Genomic DNA, 17585 nt, shown 5'->3' with positions numbered 1-17585 from the left:
CAAGATATATAAAAAGATGATTTTTAATTTGCAACAGAAATTGTAAATTATATTAATATTTATTGTCTCATATTAAGAAATTACAAATTTATAAAAAGTATATTTATACATAATAAAAATTATGTTATTCTCAAAGATAATAAATAAATAATGTGTGTTATATCTAAATTATTAATATTTATAATTTTATCTAATCAATTGTACATATATGTACAATTAAGTGCAAATAAAGTGCACTTTATAATTTTCCCCTCCCTCTTACCCGCTCTATTTTTCTACCTATCACTTCTATTTATCATTTCAAATTAGCAACTGAGACCACAAAATGTCAGTTTTATTCTTTTTGTAAACAATTGGTTTTTTCTCTGATCTCGTCGATATGTTACCATATTCTGGAAAAGGTGAGCAGCACACGAAATGTGAAACAATCAGCACAGATGGTGCTAAAGGTCACAAATCTTTGGCGGATGCCTTGCCGCCTTGCCGGCATAACCGAAAATGCTTAGCGTTATTTGCTGTTGTTTGCCTCACATCTGATATGATCTAAAGAACCGATCTCTCGATATATCTCAACGTTTTTTTAGTTTACGTTGTCGTTTTTCCATTTTCAACGGTGTAGGTAGAGAGATCATAATGACATAAAAGACGTTCGACGAAGAACTTGATCGTGAAATCTACATCTGATTGTTTATTACGATTCTAACCACAAACAATTCGTTGGTTTTCCAAATTCGTATAAAAATGAATATAGTTTGCGTGATATGTAGTGAGTTATTAACACCATCCGACGATGTGTTCCACACACCGTGCGGACACATTTTTCACTTCCCATGCTTAATGCAGTGGCTTGAAAGGTACATAATTTGAATACTGCATTCGATATTTTTACATTTTTTATAATTCTTATTTTGTTTATTATTCAGAAAAGTCTGCATATAATTCTAGGAAATTTTTATATTGTTTGCATGTGTTTAATGTATTTAGCTTCATTCTATAAATAAAAATAGAAAACGTTAAATGGTTGTTAGGAAATGTTAAAGCACTGTAGGTAATGTGCTTTATTAAAACAATAAAGATTGTTCTAAGATTTAAACTGTATTGTACGTTTCGGCGTTCCTTTTGAACCATTTTTATTATAGGTTTATGAGGCGCATCATTTATTGCACTGGACTTGTATTTGTCATTTAATGTTTTCTATTTTTATTTATCATTTTTATGAATCCTATTATTTGTTTGTTTATCTACAAAATTGTTTCAGATCAAAAACTTGTCCACAATGTCGGGAAAAGACAACGGATGGCAAGATACATAGGATATATTTTAATTTCTCAAACAGTGATAGTATCGTGGAAGATGCTACGTCTCTGCAGCATAGAATTGACAATTTGCTTTTCCAGTTAAAGCTGAAAGATACAAATCTCAATAATCTTACAGACTCCAATAAACAATTGGAGACTAAGACAACTGGCTTGAGACAAGAAGTTCGAAAACTTGAAAGCGAAATAAAAAGTAAAGATAGTGCAATTCGTGCGCTTAAAGAGCAAACCAAATTTTTACAGCAACAATGTTTAGATGCAGATAATTATAAAAGAGAAAACAAACATTTGAAAGAAAATCTTCAAAATTTAAAAAAGTATATCTTTTTCATTATAATATTTTGTTAGAAGTTTTACAGATATATAATTTTTAAGTTTATATTTAATATTGTAATAAAATGTTGATCTTACAGTGTACAGGACCTCATAAATATTTCTGTTGATGAAGTAGATGATGTAATAATGATGACAAGTGATAGTTCCAAACTTGTAACATACATAGCAGTATTAAAAAAGTATTTTATATTTACATATTATAAGAATTGTGTTTATTATAATAGTCTATATTTTTGAGACATTTATAAAAAAAGTTATAATTCTATAAAAAATATTTCTATTATATGTAAAATTATAACACTATATTTGTTGTATGGAGAGATATAATATGATAATATTATAGATTTAATTGTTGAATTTTTTAGAGAATTGTCAGTTATGTCAAAGAAGAGCAAAGAAATTAGAGAGAGATATAACAGTTTGAATCAAAATTATAGTCGGATCTCTGCAAAAAACAAGACTTTATCAGAAGAACATACTAAACGAAAGTATATAATGTTTTTCATATGTCGAATTCTTTTTCTAGATTTATATTTCCTAGGTTATTACTATGATATATACATATATTTTTAGAGAATTGGAAAAACAATTAATGAAGTGTGAAAGTGAGAAAATATTTTTACAAACACAGCTTCTTGAGATGAAGAAAGATTCACGTAAATGCATCTGTAATACATTTCAAATATCTTCGGAAAAACATGACAGTTTAAAAGCAGAGCATGAAACTATAGAATCTACTGCAACAATGAACGAGTCTTTCACTAAACTTGAAGACCGTTTAAAACTAAAAAATAATGACAGTTTTGTTACTATAGATTCAGTAAGTATAATCTACAAATCTGCGTTTAATTGCGTTTAAACGCAAAAGTTTAATATAAGTTTGGATGTATTAATGCTAGGAGAATATTTGTTGTAGGATAATTTCGAGAATACTCCCGAGAGCATAAAATCATTGGATTTCTTTCCGATAAGAAATCGTATTAAAAGACAAAAATCTAGTAACAATTTGCAAGTACCTTCGATACTTATGAAAAAATCGAGATTTGAACAATCAACTCAAGTAAGTTATTTTGTACTTGTATTTATACAGATGTAATGCTATATTTATATTTGTTACAATTCTTATTTTCTTCCATTTAATTCAGAAGTCTGCTCGTGGTAGTGGTATGAGTTTTGATGGCTTTGGAGGGCATGCCAAATATGATAAATTTCCTAATCCAGTTTCTAGTTCGCACATAAAAAAAGTCAGAGATGATTTAAAGAAAATTAAAAAACCGAAACTTGACACAGGTAATAATCAGTCACTTATTGATTTACTGATGTCTGGTGATATGTGACATATATTGACATGTAATAAATATATCTTAATTGTACAAAATAAAAATTTATAAGGAATTGTAGAGATATGAAAGGATTACTTTTAATCTACAATTGGAATTGTATATTATTTACCTGAAATTTGAGAAAATGAAATTTTAAATAATCGTATTTTTAACTATGCTCTAAAATTTATATAAATATATATTACATTGTATGAAATTTTGTAATAAATATTCTCTTTTGATATAATCATTTTTTAATCCTGTATGTACATTATTTTAGACCATATAAATATATATTTGCTTGTAAAATTTATTTGCTCTTTCACAATTTAATAATTAAAGTACACACAAACAATTTTATGGTCAAGTAAATATATACATACATATGTGTATACATATATTTTTAATTTTATTCACATCTGATTATTATATGAAAAATTCGTAAAAGAACGACGGAGCAAATAAAATCAATTTATAATTTCATATTTATATGTAACAAACTAAATTAGCAATAATCGTGATTTACATTGCTTACAAGTGTTAATTATTCAATATTAAATCGAGTTAAATTGGAATTTTCGACAGAAAGATTTAAAAAATAGAAATAATAAATAAAATTAATAAAATATGACGGAAGTTATATAGCACGAAGTGTGATGTAATTTGAAATATTAATGTAAAAATATAAATTAATTATGATCGATATAATAGTTATTATGTTGTAATTTATGCAAAATGTATTGATATAAAACGATATGATGCAAAAGAATTGATAAAGTAAGTAAAACTTTATTCGATCAACGAACTGGCCAGTTTTTATTCGTAAAAATTACATATGCGCAACGTTTCGTTTAGATCCTTTTCAAGTGCCAATATTCAAAGGATTCAGATTATAAAAAATTCAGGAAAGCGCACAAATTCATAAGTTTGCCAACAAAATTATTCTATATGTTCTAAAAACTATATGATCTATGTGTGTGTGCGTGTGTGTGTGTGTGTATGTGTTCTATATGTTTTTAGAACATATAGAATGATTTTGCTAGCACGAACTCATGAATTTGTGCGCTTTCCTGAATTTTTTATAATCTGAATCCTTTGAATATTTGCACTTGAAAAGGACCTAAAATTAAGGTTGAAACGTTGTGCATATGTAACTTTTACGAATAAAAACTGACCAGTTCGTTGACCGAATAAAGGAATTTTAAGGTAAACGTCCCAGTGGCCGGACATGTACCTATATCCAGATACTTACGCAAAATTTATTATTAATCTCAAATGTTTTTATTACTATAATATTACAATTTGATTGTAATTTTTAAATATTCAAGATTGTAATTAAATTTTCTTATTATTAAACAAAGAACATTTGAGATTAATATTAAGTTTTTGTGTGTAAGTGTCTGAATATATAGGTACATGTCCGGCCATTGGGACGTTTATCTTACTTATTTTTATTCTTGACTGGTGACATAAGGATTGCAATATTTTAATTGATAAAGTATAATTGTATTCTTAAATCGTCATATAACATGACTCTTGCTGGTTTCACCATCTCCGGTTATCTTAACCGACCGATTATTCCATCGGAATTGACCAATCGCATTTGTTAAAATCGGTCGGTTAAGGTAATCGGAGATTGTGAAACCGGCCCTTAAAATTAAATTCAATTATAAAACTTCAAGTTGATCTCAAAACATGAATGTGTAAAAAAATTTTTTTGTTTTTCTTTTATAATTAGGAATTTTCATTACATAAAGTAGAAATCCTGAAGTAAAAGATTTGACACTACATCCTAAACAAACAAGATAGATGTATCTATTCCATTCTATCTAATGCAATTATTTTATTTTATCTTAAGCATTTGAATATCATGACAAATCAATCAAAACGTTTCCAGTGTCTTAAATAAGGATCTCTACACAAATAAAAATGCTAAACTCAGTTTTGAATACTTCATGCGCGACGTTTTATTATAAATTAATTAATTTTAAATTGAAACGTGTGTGCAAAATCGGGCATTTTAGAGAGTACATATATAAATTCCTGTGGTGTGATGTTGCTTGTGACAGAGAGGTTCATTTCTTGCAATATCTGAAAGAATAAAGTCGCTGAACACAATAATAAATTACTATATGGTGTCCATTGTAATTCTGCAAAAAGTAGGTGAATTAAAAGGAATTAACAGAAATTCTCGCAATTAAATCAAAAGAGAAAGGAATACAGTTGTACTTTATATAGATTAAATTTTATTGAGAAATTTGTATATTATCTTGAAGAGAGGTATTATTAAAAGAACAAAAGTTTTGCATTTTAACAGCGGAATGTAAAAATAATTCGTTTTCCTTTTGTTTAGTGCAAAGAGCATAGGAGGGAGTTCACAGAGTTTTAGAAGCGATTCCAAGCTTTGAAGATAGCGAGTGCAATTTTACAGAATTAATTTCTCTTCGCAGAAGGCAGTTCCTTTCAATTCACCTACTTTCTGCAGCGGAACTAGCAACGGCCACCGGAAATTTGTTGCAATAGAAAGCGGCCTCTCGGCTTTCGGCAAAAGGATTAATCGCTTCCCGATTCCGTCCTTTGTAGTTGCGTCGAGGATGCACAGCAGGAATGCTCACTGACCATTCGCGCTACGTCCTCCGCGCGTTGCCGATCGATTCGGGCCTGCCCGTGTCCGTCCGTGCCCGCTAGTCTCCGCACCGTTTCGATCAGATCGTCGAGAGAGACTCGATTGTCGCCGTCGAAGTCTGAAAATGAAGATGATCAGCGGTGATTGCTGTTTGCATCCACACACTCGAAACGGACGAGTTACGAGTACGCGCGTGTGGATGTACAACGTTGACGAATAAAATTGACATCGCAAAAGATAGAGAAGAATTACAATCAATATATGGAAAATAAAACATATCTTTTCGAGATTGGTTTGAAATTTTTAGGACAAAATTTTTGATGATAAGTTGATTAAGAATTGAATTGAATAATTATTTGGATTGGTTTGGTTAAAATTATATTTATTTATGTTTAAAAGAAAATTTGCAAAACATTTTGAATTCTTAAAAATAATCTTCAGAATTTTTTTCTCATAAATGCTGTAAATTAGTGTTATATCATATGATATAAAAAGTGACTTATTTCCTGTCAAACTATGTCACATTATGCACGGTGAAAACAAGATATTTATTATAAACCAAGGAGATATATTTGAAATTTAAATAACATCTCTCGGATTTAAAGATCGTGTAAAATGACACTTTCCATACTGCACAACACGATCCAATTTATCTGAATGGAGTCGCAGGTTACATCGGCAAATTGCTGCGAGAGGCGCGTTTCCATTTCTACAGTAATTGACATGAGCCCATGAAATTAAACGATCTCGATTAACGAAATCGACTGCGAACCGCCGTTTATCATTGTGTGAATGCTTGACAACACTTGACAAACTTGTGTATCGTTTACATATTATCATAATTATAACATGTTATATTGTTTATATTTATATTTGGTTAATTAAATCAAATTAGTCGCTATATTTATGAGACACAATATATTTTTTAAGAAGCCTTTAAATCGTTTTATCCAAGAAGTCCTACACATTGAATAAAATGTGTATACACTTTGAGAAAACTGCTGTCGAAGTATTCCTCCTCTCCCACTTTCCTCAACAAATAACAGAGTTTTGTAATTGTATTTTTGACGACTGAGGCATTGTTCGCGAGTATGTTTAATGAACATATGAGATTGGTAGATGGCAAATATTTGCCAGCACGAAAGTTAGACTTCCATACACACACCCACACAAAAACCTGCGGATGTAGATTCAATTGTGTCCGAGCTTACCGAAAATTTCAAAAGCCCATGCAGCCCGAACGCCCCGCGGACAATTCGCGGAGAATGCCGAGCAGAGGTCGAGGATGTCCTCAAAGCTCAAATGTCCGTCCCGTCTCGACGAGAATATACGATATATCGCATCACGGAATGGACTGCACTGAAAATATTACATGCTCTTTATTTCATGATTTTCTGTCTTAAAGAATGAACACAAATTGCGTTAAGAAATCAGAATATTCGAGTTATCCTTTCTCGTTATTTGAAAACTTTTTTACGTCTATACTTTATATTATATTTATTAAATGTGTTAAGGAACACGTCAAAATATAAGGAATATTAAAGTAATTGTAATTAAATGTGATAATTTTGAATTTAATAAAGATGATCTTGAGATATTCTGTATAATATTTGAAGAATGGATATGTTTTATTGGTTGTATTGCAGTTAATCATCGCCTCGTGTAAATAACGAAATTTCCATCTCGCAGGAAAAAAATAGTAGCAGCTTACTATCGCTTAAGAAGGATTTATTGCTGCGCAATATACGCGATGTTTATAGCTAACGAAAACGTTGTATACCATGATAATCCAATGCTCTTTGCTAACGGAACTTTTTAATATCGTTCTTCCAAAATGCAATTTTAATTTAGTATAAAATAATTCTTCACGAAATAAAAAATACGTTTCGTATATTAAAATGTCAAATAGTAGCAATATAAAATAATAGTAAAATTCAAAACTTACGCGGACTTGCGGAAGGATCTTGTTGATTTGTTCCACAGAGAAACGATGATGAAGATTTTTTTTAAGAATGTCTGGTTCTAAATCGTCGAGAAGCTTATAAATTCTGACACATAATGAAAAATTAAATAAATATAAATTATATTAGATTAATTAAAAATGTATTTATTTGGACATAAGTAACACAATATCTAAATTAGAATCAGTGTATTAATTTATTGGAAGATTGCAGTATGAATAATCTGATTTTGATGATATAACTATATCAATCAGCGATATATGTATTCAGTAATAATGATTCCGATTAGTAAGAGTATCTCTCTCTTAATCAGAATCATTGAAAGACAATGAATAATCACTAATGGGTACTGTTATAAATATAACATTGATAATGTTACATTGCAAATCAGTAAGATTTTATTATTTTAGTAAGATTCAAATTTAGAGAGTAGAAGAGAGACTATAAAAACGATGTGTACATATTTGTGAAAACAGTTGTATCTCATTAAAAAGTATTCTACTGTAAAGAATTAATGGGATTTCAATACAAATCACTTATAGAATACTTTTCAAATTGCTCACTGACGTATATATTTTATTTACACATATACATACATACAATATATATGAAACAACAGTACTTTTTAACAGTACTTCTTATATATGTATATGAATCAAATACATGTACGTACTGACGAATTTCATCCTTGTTTAAGTACGTTAGTTCAACGTATTCGTCTAGGGCCTCCTCTGAAATAGAACTCTCGTTAGAATCCGTATTACCCATGGACACAATTTTTTTTTATTTAATACGTCGAAATAGGGCCAAGCGACCAACCTAACTGACAGATATCGTATTAGCGATAACGCACGTTATCATTTCAATATGCGCCTATGAAAAAGAAGCGATATCGGTACTATCAATTTTATGCGGGAGCACTTACTGCCTAACGACGATAACGTTTACGGTTACATTGTAGCATCAATTTAACGATCCTAGTTACAATCCGGACATTTTATAAGTTTATATTGATAAAATTTACAGCCAGCTGGATAAATGTTATTAATTTTAAAATATAGTTGAATGGAGAGACAAATTAATGAAACAATTTTTCTCTCACGTCTCTTTCCTTGTCTATACTTTTCTTATATTTAATTCGTTCATTTTATTGGTTTTTAAAAAATAGCATCTCCATTACAGAAAGTTCGTTTACAGATTTGTCGAGAAATGTTTTAATTTATATAAGACAACTTGTGTAAGTGAATGCGCTCGCTATATTTGTTGAGCTTCGCGGCTTGCGCGCGCGCGGAGTGTATTAATCATTTCTGCTCGTCGGCTACTGAAATAATAATCTGCGGACGATCAATTTCGCGACGGTGTTTTAATTAGTTGTTTAACTAGCCGCCCGTATGCTGCCCGGGTTCATTATCACGTCTTGAGACAAATGCATATTCACGATGCGCGTAAATAAGCGCGTGGAGCGGAAATTTATAATATGCTCAAGATACGTCCGCTCTCTCTCTCTCTCTCTCTCTCTCTCTCTCTTTCTCTCTCTCTCTGTCTCCTCTCTTTCTCTTTCTCGCGGCGGAGGGACCGCTTAGAATTAAGCGGTGCCGTGCGGTGTGCGCAAACGTTTAAACCGATTACATGTGGAACGTGCGGAATTTCACGTGCGAGCTTTAATTAGATCGTCAGCGGCGGCGGCGGCGAGGCGATCGTTGATTGGAAAACGCACGGAAATCGCGCGATTTACGCGCTCGTCGAGCGGATGAGGCATCCGTTGTGAGGCGCGTCTATCAACGAGAGAGAGAAAGAGAGAGAGAGAGAGAGAGAGAGAGAGAGAGAGAGAGAGAGAGAGAGAGAGAGAGAAGGGGGGAGGGGTTTCTCTGCGATCCGTGAAATTGTGCTCGCTATCGGGGCTTGATTAATATCGCGGCTGAGTACCGAAGACACGCGGGTTAACCGAATCGCGTAACCCGTAGACATCCAACTCGCGATCTCGAGCGGTCCGCAGACACGCTCGCAACGTTTGTCTTGTATAAGTGAAATGCCAGGAGCCTCGTTCCCTCCGTGTATTCAGCAACTCACTTACGCAATATCGGCGATGGATATTGTTCGCTCCTCGAGATCGAATAAAGATCGACAAATGAACGAGTAAGATCGTGTAGAACGCGAATCAAAATCTCTCACAAAAAATAATTGGATAATTCAACAAATCTACAGGTTACTGACGCGCAAGTTGCAACATCTACAACTAATACGGAAATTTGATAATTTCGCATAGAAATAATGTTTGAAAGCAACGAATTGTGAGAGCAACTAACTTATTCAGCTGTAACGAAAATAGTTAATGTAACAAATTTTTTTCATCACAGTATGTTATTAAAAAAAAATTTAATCTTCATACTCGATTGATTTTCGCAGAAAATTGTCTTGCTATATTTACAAACTACTTGCTGCGTCATTTTAACAGATATTATACTTATCATTGTTAATTTTATTTAGCTGTAAAACTTTGCTATTTCAACAAATGGTTATTTGTATGTTACGGCTATAGATTTGATTCAGACAAGTTTCTATTTGTTTTAATAAGTTTTTTTTTGCAAGCTGATTTTTTTCCGCATCATGTGATATCCTCTGCGAGAAGTTTTCCGAAGTACGCGCGCTGCCGGTTGCTGTGAATGGTGTGAAACAGCCAAATTAGAGGCCAAACATCAAATTGTCGATTGACGATTATTCGCGGACGCGCGACAATGACATTCGCGGCACGATTTCCGGTGTACAGCAACACGCTGATTGCGGTATTGCGCCAAGTGCGGGTCGCATATCAAGGCGGGCGAGAGCGAGGACGAGGGCGAGGGCGATCGCCTGGTCTTGTTGTAAAACAATTAGCCCGCTCGCCCGATACGCCAATTGCCTGTGTTAAGGGGATATTCTAGCCTAGAGCTCCCGAAAGGGTTCGTCCATTTTTGGAAATATTTAAAACAAAATACTTCTACATATATTTTTCTACACTTTTACACATCTTTACAAATTTTGGTATAGCTACATGTTTATTAATTTTTAAGTCATATACTACCATCTACTTTAACTAAATATATTCAAGTGGATGTATTCTCTAGTACAATCAATGAAAAATCAGTGAAAATACATTGATTTTCAGGGGTAGATTTATAACTTATCGATCAGCGAAATAAGTACACTGATTTTTCAGTGATAATACACTAGAATTGAAGTCAAAATGATCATAAATTTAGTATTATAATTACCACTGTTATAAGTATAACACTGTAAATTAGTGATAATACACTGATTGCCATTTAGAGAGTATAAAAGCTCAAATCGTAGAATATGTGCAGTAGATTTTTGCAAATGTCGGAAGAAAGCTATTATGTAATTACTCGAAATCTAACATCTGAATTATTTGAATGGACTTTTGACTCTTTAAAGGTTTCCGTTTGCAAAGGAGAGACGTTTTTCGTGAACGCGCGAGACGCAATCGCAATAACTTCGAGTAAATCGGTATAATCATTAAAGTTATCAAGATTGCCGAGAAAATATTTTTTATCGCGCCACAATTTGATGAATTAAAATGGCCATTGGGTATACACACACGGTAAAACAACGTTGTCTAATATATACATTGACACAACAAATCTCCGCCCATTGGGATAGTATTCGTTTTCACAAGCTGGTTGTGTGTTCCAATCAGTCGCGCGCGTCCAGAGCAACATTATCAATCTGAACGTGAAACGCGCGTAAATAAAGTCCGGCGAAAACGTCAGCGGGACAACCCACGGCGCTGCGGAAGTGCAGCGTGTTGCAAAACTGTGTTTTACAAATTCGCGGTCCCGACGATGTCAACGGGCTCTTCCCTCCCCGGGTCCGAGATGAAACCGGAAACCGGAGGAGGAGGGAGGGAGAGGAGGTAGGGTGAGGGAGCGAAGAGGCGCACCGGTAGTGGCATTATTGCGCAATTAACGAGGGGGCAAAACGCGCTATAACGAGGGCTGGACTCGCGAAAACCGGCCAATAATTATAACACGACTTCGCGGAGCGGTTATTGTCCCAATTCGACGTAGGACATAGGGGGACGGGCAACAGGCACACGAGATGCGGAAGAGGGGTCGAGGGGACGAGGGGAGAGAGAGGGGAAAGGGGGGCAGGCATTGCGCTTTGTGGATAATGGCTGCGCTCGAGAGGTCATGTGAGCCTGACGTTCCAGCATGTCAACAGCAACTATGCATCATCGGATGTCTGCCGCACGTAAACGCCTGTCTCCTCTCTCTCCCTTCGCGCGCCGTTTCAACCCCCTCCCCTTCCCGCTCCTTTGGCGTCCCTCTCTCTGGGCCGCTTCTGCCCTGACTCGACGGCCCTTCCGTTGACCGCCGATCCCTTCCCCTTCGCCGCGACCCGCGGTCAGATATACGGGCTCGTTCATTATAATAAGCAGCGACGGTCAAATGAACCCTTGTTAACCATGAAATATCGATTTCGCTCCATCCAGGTGCAAAGATCGAGTCACGATGAACGATGATCGATGCTGTTCGACGAGCGGAGTTCGCCCGATTTTTCCGCGTTTTCACGTCAAGTCGATCGAGACGAGTCAATAGTAATTCGCGGGACCGTTTAATGTGTCCGTCTACTTTTCGCCGGTGGTAATTTTACGTCGACGTGACCGCCGGACCGCGTAAATCGCCGGCGCAGCCCATGCATCACGCGGGAATGGACACCCGGGTCGGGTGGCGAGCCGTAGATCGACCCCCGGGGTTGCACTTGACACTACATCGTCGTCGTAATAACAATTCATTTTCGGCAGCGGCATGATTTCCCCGGGAACGTGACCGCACTGCATACGTTGCTCAAGGGCGAGCGGTAACGGTGGCGCAGAACGGACAGGGTGTTCCGGGCGACGGAGGGGTAGGGGGTATTAACGTGCGGTTACTCGTGTACCGCTCTGCGAAATTACTTTAAATTATGGAGAACGAGGCCGAGGGAGAAAGAGAGATTGGGAAGTGTGTGGCACGTTTCCGGCCAGCCGCATTCCCTCCCCCTGCTCCCTTCTCCCCCAGCATGGAAAGAGGAATCGGTGAGAGGAGAAAAAGAAACGTTAATGCTCTTTCCCTCTTACACTCGTTCTTTTATATTTTAGTGTCTCTCTCCTCTTTCACCTTCGCTGCGAGATATTCTATCTCGCTGTACATTCGTCATTTTCTCTCTTTCTCTCTGCAGTTTTTCTTCCTTCCTCTTTAAGGTTTCTCATTCCATGTTACTCTGCCCTTCCATTTTCATCACCCTTACATCCTTGACCTCAGTGACTTTTTCTTTTCCCTTGCCTCCTCTAAGCCGCGATTCTTGTTTTTCTGCTTCCAGAAGCTTTACTTCTTACCCACGCTTGTACCCTTATTTTTATCTTTTATTCTTGTTTATTGCCTCCACTTCTGTATTTCTCCATCCCCGTTTTGTCTACTTATTTCAATTTTTTCTATTTTAATTCTTACTTATCATTACTGGAGAGAACTGAGCTTCGCTAATACGTTTATTACCTTATAGCTTTGTAAAACACATTAAAGAGCAAATTATTAACAATTATGCCTCCACATTTGACAATCTGAAGTAAAACTTGTCTTAACTTATAAAGCTTATAATTTATTAAATATTATGTTTTCTCTGGTAAATACTCTTTAAAATATAATGCATATCTTTCATTTATTTTAATACTTATATAATCTAATATATAATTTATATATATATACATATAATATATACAATATATATGTATATAAACATATAAAGATATATATAATAGATATATATATCTTTATAATCCTCTTTTCTTTTCGCCTCACTTTAATTTTTGTAACACGCTTCAGAAAACTACTCGCTGAACTGAACAAATTTCTCTTCTTTTCTCTCTTTGTCTCTCTAGTTCTAACTCTCGAGCACTTACCTCTCTTTCTCTCTCTCTCTCTCTCTATATATATATAGCCGTACGCGTGTGCCATCCCCGCGCGAAGTGCAGCCTCCGACTCGACTCGGCTGCATATCTCCACGCCAGGAATTGGAGTGGATGGCGAACGTGGGTACAATAGTTCGCATTGTATTGGATCTAGCCGAGTGATAGGCCCCTCTCCCGCGTTTCCTCCTGTACCTCCTCCACGCCCTCGTCCCCTGCCCCGCGCGCGTCTCACCTACTCTCAACCCCTTCGCGCTCTCACCCTCCTCTATCGTATCTCATTTTCTGAAGGCCCGGCGCGAACGTGTATTGTGCCGCTTTCCCGCTATGCCCAAATCTCGCTATCTATCGCTACCATTGCGGCCAACTGCGTCGCCTCTGCCGTTTTGTGCCCTTTCAACCAGGCTTTAGTTTAAGTGCACCGCGGATTCGACCGATGCACGAATGCATTCCTCGACGGTGGACGATTCCTATCATGTTTCACGTCGGTCCCTCGTCCATAACAGACATCACCTTCGAGAATCGATAGTGATATTATCGTAGAATTTTTCTACGTTGTAAATTGGCAAATTAAATTATTTTACCAAATAAATTGACAGAAGAAAAAGATTATTGCAAGGTAATGGGCGCTTCAATGATTACTTGATTCTGAAAAGAGTTTTCACGTTTTTCATTATCCTTGCAAAACTAATGGAAACAAGTATATCTTTTGTTTTGAAAAACCCTTTACCCTCAAAAGCTTGAGATTTCATTTTGTTGCAGCGCAGATGATAATTTTCTGATGTAGTGTCTCGCGCGTTAAAAAAAAATGCAGGACGATTAAATACCGATGATGCACTTGATGAAAGGAATAAATCGTTTGGATTGATTAACGTCGCGAACAACATGTCAAGCATGCGACACGAATCCAGGCCATTGTGAATATCTGAATATCCGCGAGGCACACGAATTCCCATATCTGATTGCGCGCGGATAGACTCGGATCTCATTTCCTGAGTACATTCAAGTATTTCATATATGTGCACGCGCTCATGCTCGAGGCGAATGTTCCATCCGTGCGCCACGCATTGCGACGTGATATTTTGTTATACCACAACCCGGTGCCTCGTAACGGTCCCACCTTTTCAAACGTAGACAATTTCGCTGCAATAAAACCGTCGAGTTTAGTGCAGTAAGTCAATTGTTAACTTTGAATAAAAAAATTTTAATTTACAAAGAAATTGTAATTTGTCTCCCGAAGCTTAACTCTTTCGTACCTCCGGCTTTCCCAGAAGAGATTATATGGAAACGGTTATACAGGTTTTTGAGGACTCTAATTTCAAATAAACAATTAAAATCAAAATTAAAAATAGGGGTTTCAAGATGGCAGCCATAAAATGCCAAAATATCAATATATTTAAAATATGATCGCGGATTAACGTTCTTTTCTGATTACTAATTATGAATCAAAGCATATACATATAATATATATTTATTATATATATGAAATTGTTTAACAAACAAAATTTTGAATGATAAAGATATTCTGAAAGTGTGAAAGGAAACAAATTGAAGATTGTATATACTTTAATTAGATAAATAAACTGTTACAAATTTATTATAAGAAAAATTGAATATTTTTGCATTTCTTTTACAATCAAATAAGACTTTTAGTATGTAATTAGCACCGATTTAATAAATTTTTGACATAATATGCGATAATTCTTTATTATCTAAAAGTTAGATTTTTAGCTAAGTTTATATAACTACATCTTATTGAAAACATAACATTTTAAAGTATGCGACGGTTTATACATGTAGCTTGAACCTTCCTCTTTAAAATAAACAAAAGTAGATAGAAGAACAGTCAATAAAACTATTTATTTAAAAGTTATGATAATTATGTATAATTTTTGTGAATGGGACATATATGTCTCAGAGGTTCGAAAGGGTTAAAACGGACGACTTTGCACTAGACACGTGATACGCAGGTCCGCATTGCAATTTCAGAGGTATTCCCTCCCGAAGCGGAAATAATCATAGATTTTATTTTCCAAAATCTGTGCGAAACATGCGCGCGGCAAAATTTCGCCGTTCAACGTTTAAACGAACCGGTAATCCGGCTAAGAGTAAGCCGCGAGCAACGCTTTTGAAAATTCGTTCCATCAACGATAATTTATCGCCGCCCTCGACCCCGGACCTTTCTCTCCACCCTCTCCCCCCCCGCCTAAATATCCCCGCAGATTTCCGTAGTCGATGCCCCGCGTGTATGTCACAGTGATTCCAATAACGGCATGCGCGCAGATAATTTGGTGCATTAGTATCTGTACACCGTATACAGACCGGTTTCATATAATTAGGCACATGATTGGGCGCGGCAGGCACGCGATTATGGATTATTCGTTTGGCGTGCAACGATACGCAAATACGAATATTCGAAATTATGAAACGGGCGCAACCACTTCTACCATATATCATTCGCACGACACTGCAGAGACAGCGGTATATAAAGAAAATTGCAATTTATTTATTTAGACTGTATGCCTAGTGAATAATAATTACTTTACAATTGTGTTTCTTAATGGTAATAATTGTTCTAAATTATCTTACTCTGCAAATATTACATTAGCGTCGCGGGAATATTATTCAGCAGTAAACAGACGGTATAAAGTTCCGGAATGTTTATTTGCGCCGAGACTTGTCTTTATAAATCTGTCCATCCTGACTGAATCTATCGACTGGATATCGAAACGGAGTCGTTGCTACCGACTCAACGACGCAACGGCGAACGAATTTTCGCAAAGAGAGCGACGGGGGATCCCCTGAAAAATGGGATTACTGCGAAACTGCCGTGTGCACTTGTCGGGAAGAAGAGAGGGAATTAAACGGCCTTCGAACGCGGCCCAAATAATTGATGCACGTCAATTAGATTTGTCAGGCCAATCGTCGTAATTAAATCAACAGGAACGCGAGGCATGAACACGTACACATAACTGTCGACGGTTACATACGCCTGCACATCCCCCTCGCGCAGCCCCCCCCGTGCGCACGTTACATACGTATCTTCGCGCACGATTTGACTGTACCTGTACCTGGGGACCGTATACGGGAGAGTTCGCGGTGTGAAATTTAAATTTCTCCGATACCGGACACCGATAATCCCGTTGATTTGTCGAAACCACCGACGGCAATTTATGCCGCACTTTTCAGGCGACGGTTAACTATTCCGTTAAGTGACGCCGCCATTATCAATTATAATCAATTATCGCGGAATGTATTTAAAATAGGCGACAAACGAGAATCGGATAATTTTCCTTTTCGAGATCAACGTGCCCCTGCTAAAATGTCTCGTAAAAGCTCAGAATTTCATCTAGGGTGTTAGATCTCGACTACGTCCGTCTGAAAAAAATCGCGACTTGAATAATATTTCTTTTTTTATCATGTTATTTTAAATTACAAAGGTCTTGCTGTAAAATGTTATCAACAATAAAGAAATAACGGGAGACTGATGCCGTTGGTAATTTAATGCGGTAGATTTAGAGGTAATTCGGCATTCAAAAAAAAAAAGATCTTGCAGCCTCAACAAAAATTATAAAAATTTTAACAGATAAAAAATAAATATATTTGATTACAGTTGTGACATCAAGCGATCTGTCTATATCAGCAAGAATTGTTTTTTAGTGGGTCCGTTGAGAAGAAGAAGAATATTATAACTTCAGTTGGGGGGGGGGGGAGGATACATCTTCTCTTGAATTCTACTACACTGAAAAAAAAGATATATCCCATAAGATATGTAGTTGCGAGCTGCCAACTACAGATATACTCAATACAATAATATATGCTATTGCAGTATCAACATTGTACTTGCATTAACAGTAAATATTATTGTATTGAGTATTTGATGTAGTTGGCAGCCCGCAATTACATATGTTATTGGCTATATTACTTTTTTTTTCTGTGTATGAATAAGATTCAATATACGGGAAACTCTTTTGTTGTTTATTTAATTCAGTTACAGATGTTTTCTGAATTACCTTAGAGATTCGTTGGAAAAAGACACACGGGAGAATCGATTCGTACTTTTGGAAAGAAAGGAAGAAAGAAGTT

At 35.7% G+C, this 17585-nt stretch overlaps 2 protein-coding genes across 5 annotated transcripts; one reads left to right on the top strand and one right to left on the bottom strand.

The window, feature by feature from the left end:
• Nucleotides 1-475: 475 nt before the first annotated feature.
• Nucleotides 476-6598, top strand: LOC105837638 (E3 ubiquitin-protein ligase TRAIP). Of its 3 annotated transcripts, none has more exons than XM_036286019.1 (8): nucleotides 476-854; nucleotides 1259-1633; nucleotides 1730-1831; nucleotides 2018-2140; nucleotides 2226-2472; nucleotides 2569-2712; nucleotides 2798-2942; nucleotides 5558-6598. In XM_036286019.1, the coding sequence occupies exons 1-8, from the start codon at nucleotides 742-744 to the stop codon at nucleotides 5590-5592; spliced, it is 1284 nt and encodes a 427-aa protein (XP_036141912.1). In that variant the 5' UTR covers nucleotides 476-741; the 3' UTR covers nucleotides 5593-6598. The 3 variants fall into 3 exon arrangements, with proteins under 3 accessions (XP_036141912.1, XP_012538027.1, XP_012538025.1); XM_012682573.3 differs by lacking the exon at nucleotides 5558-6598 and adding an exon at nucleotides 5328-5551; XM_012682571.3 differs by lacking the exon at nucleotides 5558-6598 and having other exon boundaries at nucleotides 477-854; nucleotides 2798-3056.
• Nucleotides 4687-17309, bottom strand: LOC105837639 (calcium and integrin-binding protein 1). Of its 2 annotated transcripts, XM_028189387.2 has the most exons (6): nucleotides 13494-17309; nucleotides 8235-8292; nucleotides 7546-7648; nucleotides 6812-6959; nucleotides 5594-5718; nucleotides 4687-5065 (listed from the first exon to the last, which is right to left on the bottom strand). In XM_028189387.2, the coding sequence occupies exons 1-6, from the start codon at nucleotides 13546-13548 to the stop codon at nucleotides 4952-4954; spliced, it is 603 nt and encodes a 200-aa protein (XP_028045188.1). In that variant the 5' UTR covers nucleotides 13549-17309; the 3' UTR covers nucleotides 4687-4951. The 2 variants fall into 2 exon arrangements, with proteins under 2 accessions (XP_028045188.1, XP_012538028.1); XM_012682574.3 differs by lacking the exon at nucleotides 13494-17309 and having other exon boundaries at nucleotides 8235-8921.
• Nucleotides 17310-17585: the final 276 nt, after the last annotated feature.

This window comes from Monomorium pharaonis, chromosome 4, assembly GCF_013373865.1.
Source record: "Monomorium pharaonis isolate MP-MQ-018 chromosome 4, ASM1337386v2, whole genome shotgun sequence".
Taxonomy (NCBI): Eukaryota; Metazoa; Arthropoda; class Insecta; order Hymenoptera; family Formicidae; genus Monomorium; species Monomorium pharaonis.
Note: the sequence above shows the minus strand (reverse complement) of the source record. Positions and strands in the feature narration are given on the sequence as shown.

Bases quoted from the DNA above. Each gene is read 5' to 3' on its own strand.
- LOC105837638 (XM_012682571.3), top strand. From the start codon at position 742: ATGAATATAGTTTGCGTGATATGTAGTGAGTTATTAACACCATCCGAC. The intron at 2,141-2,225 runs GTATATAATGTT...ATATATTTTTAG, and splicing joins GAAGAACATACTAAACGAAA to AGAATTGGAAAAACAATTAA. The intron at 2,473-2,568 runs GTAAGTATAATC...TATTTGTTGTAG, and splicing joins GTTTTGTTACTATAGATTCA to GATAATTTCGAGAATACTCC.
- LOC105837639 (XM_028189387.2), bottom strand. From the start codon at position 13,548: ATGGCACACGCGTACGGCTATATATATATAGAGAGAGAGAGAGAGAGA. The intron at 7,649-8,234 runs GTACGTACATGT...ATTATGTGTCAG, and splicing joins AACAAGGATGAAATTCGTCA to AATTTATAAGCTTCTCGACG. The intron at 5,719-6,811 runs GTAAGCTCGGAC...CTTCATTTTCAG, and splicing joins ATGGGCTTTTGAAATTTTCG to ACTTCGACGGCGACAATCGA.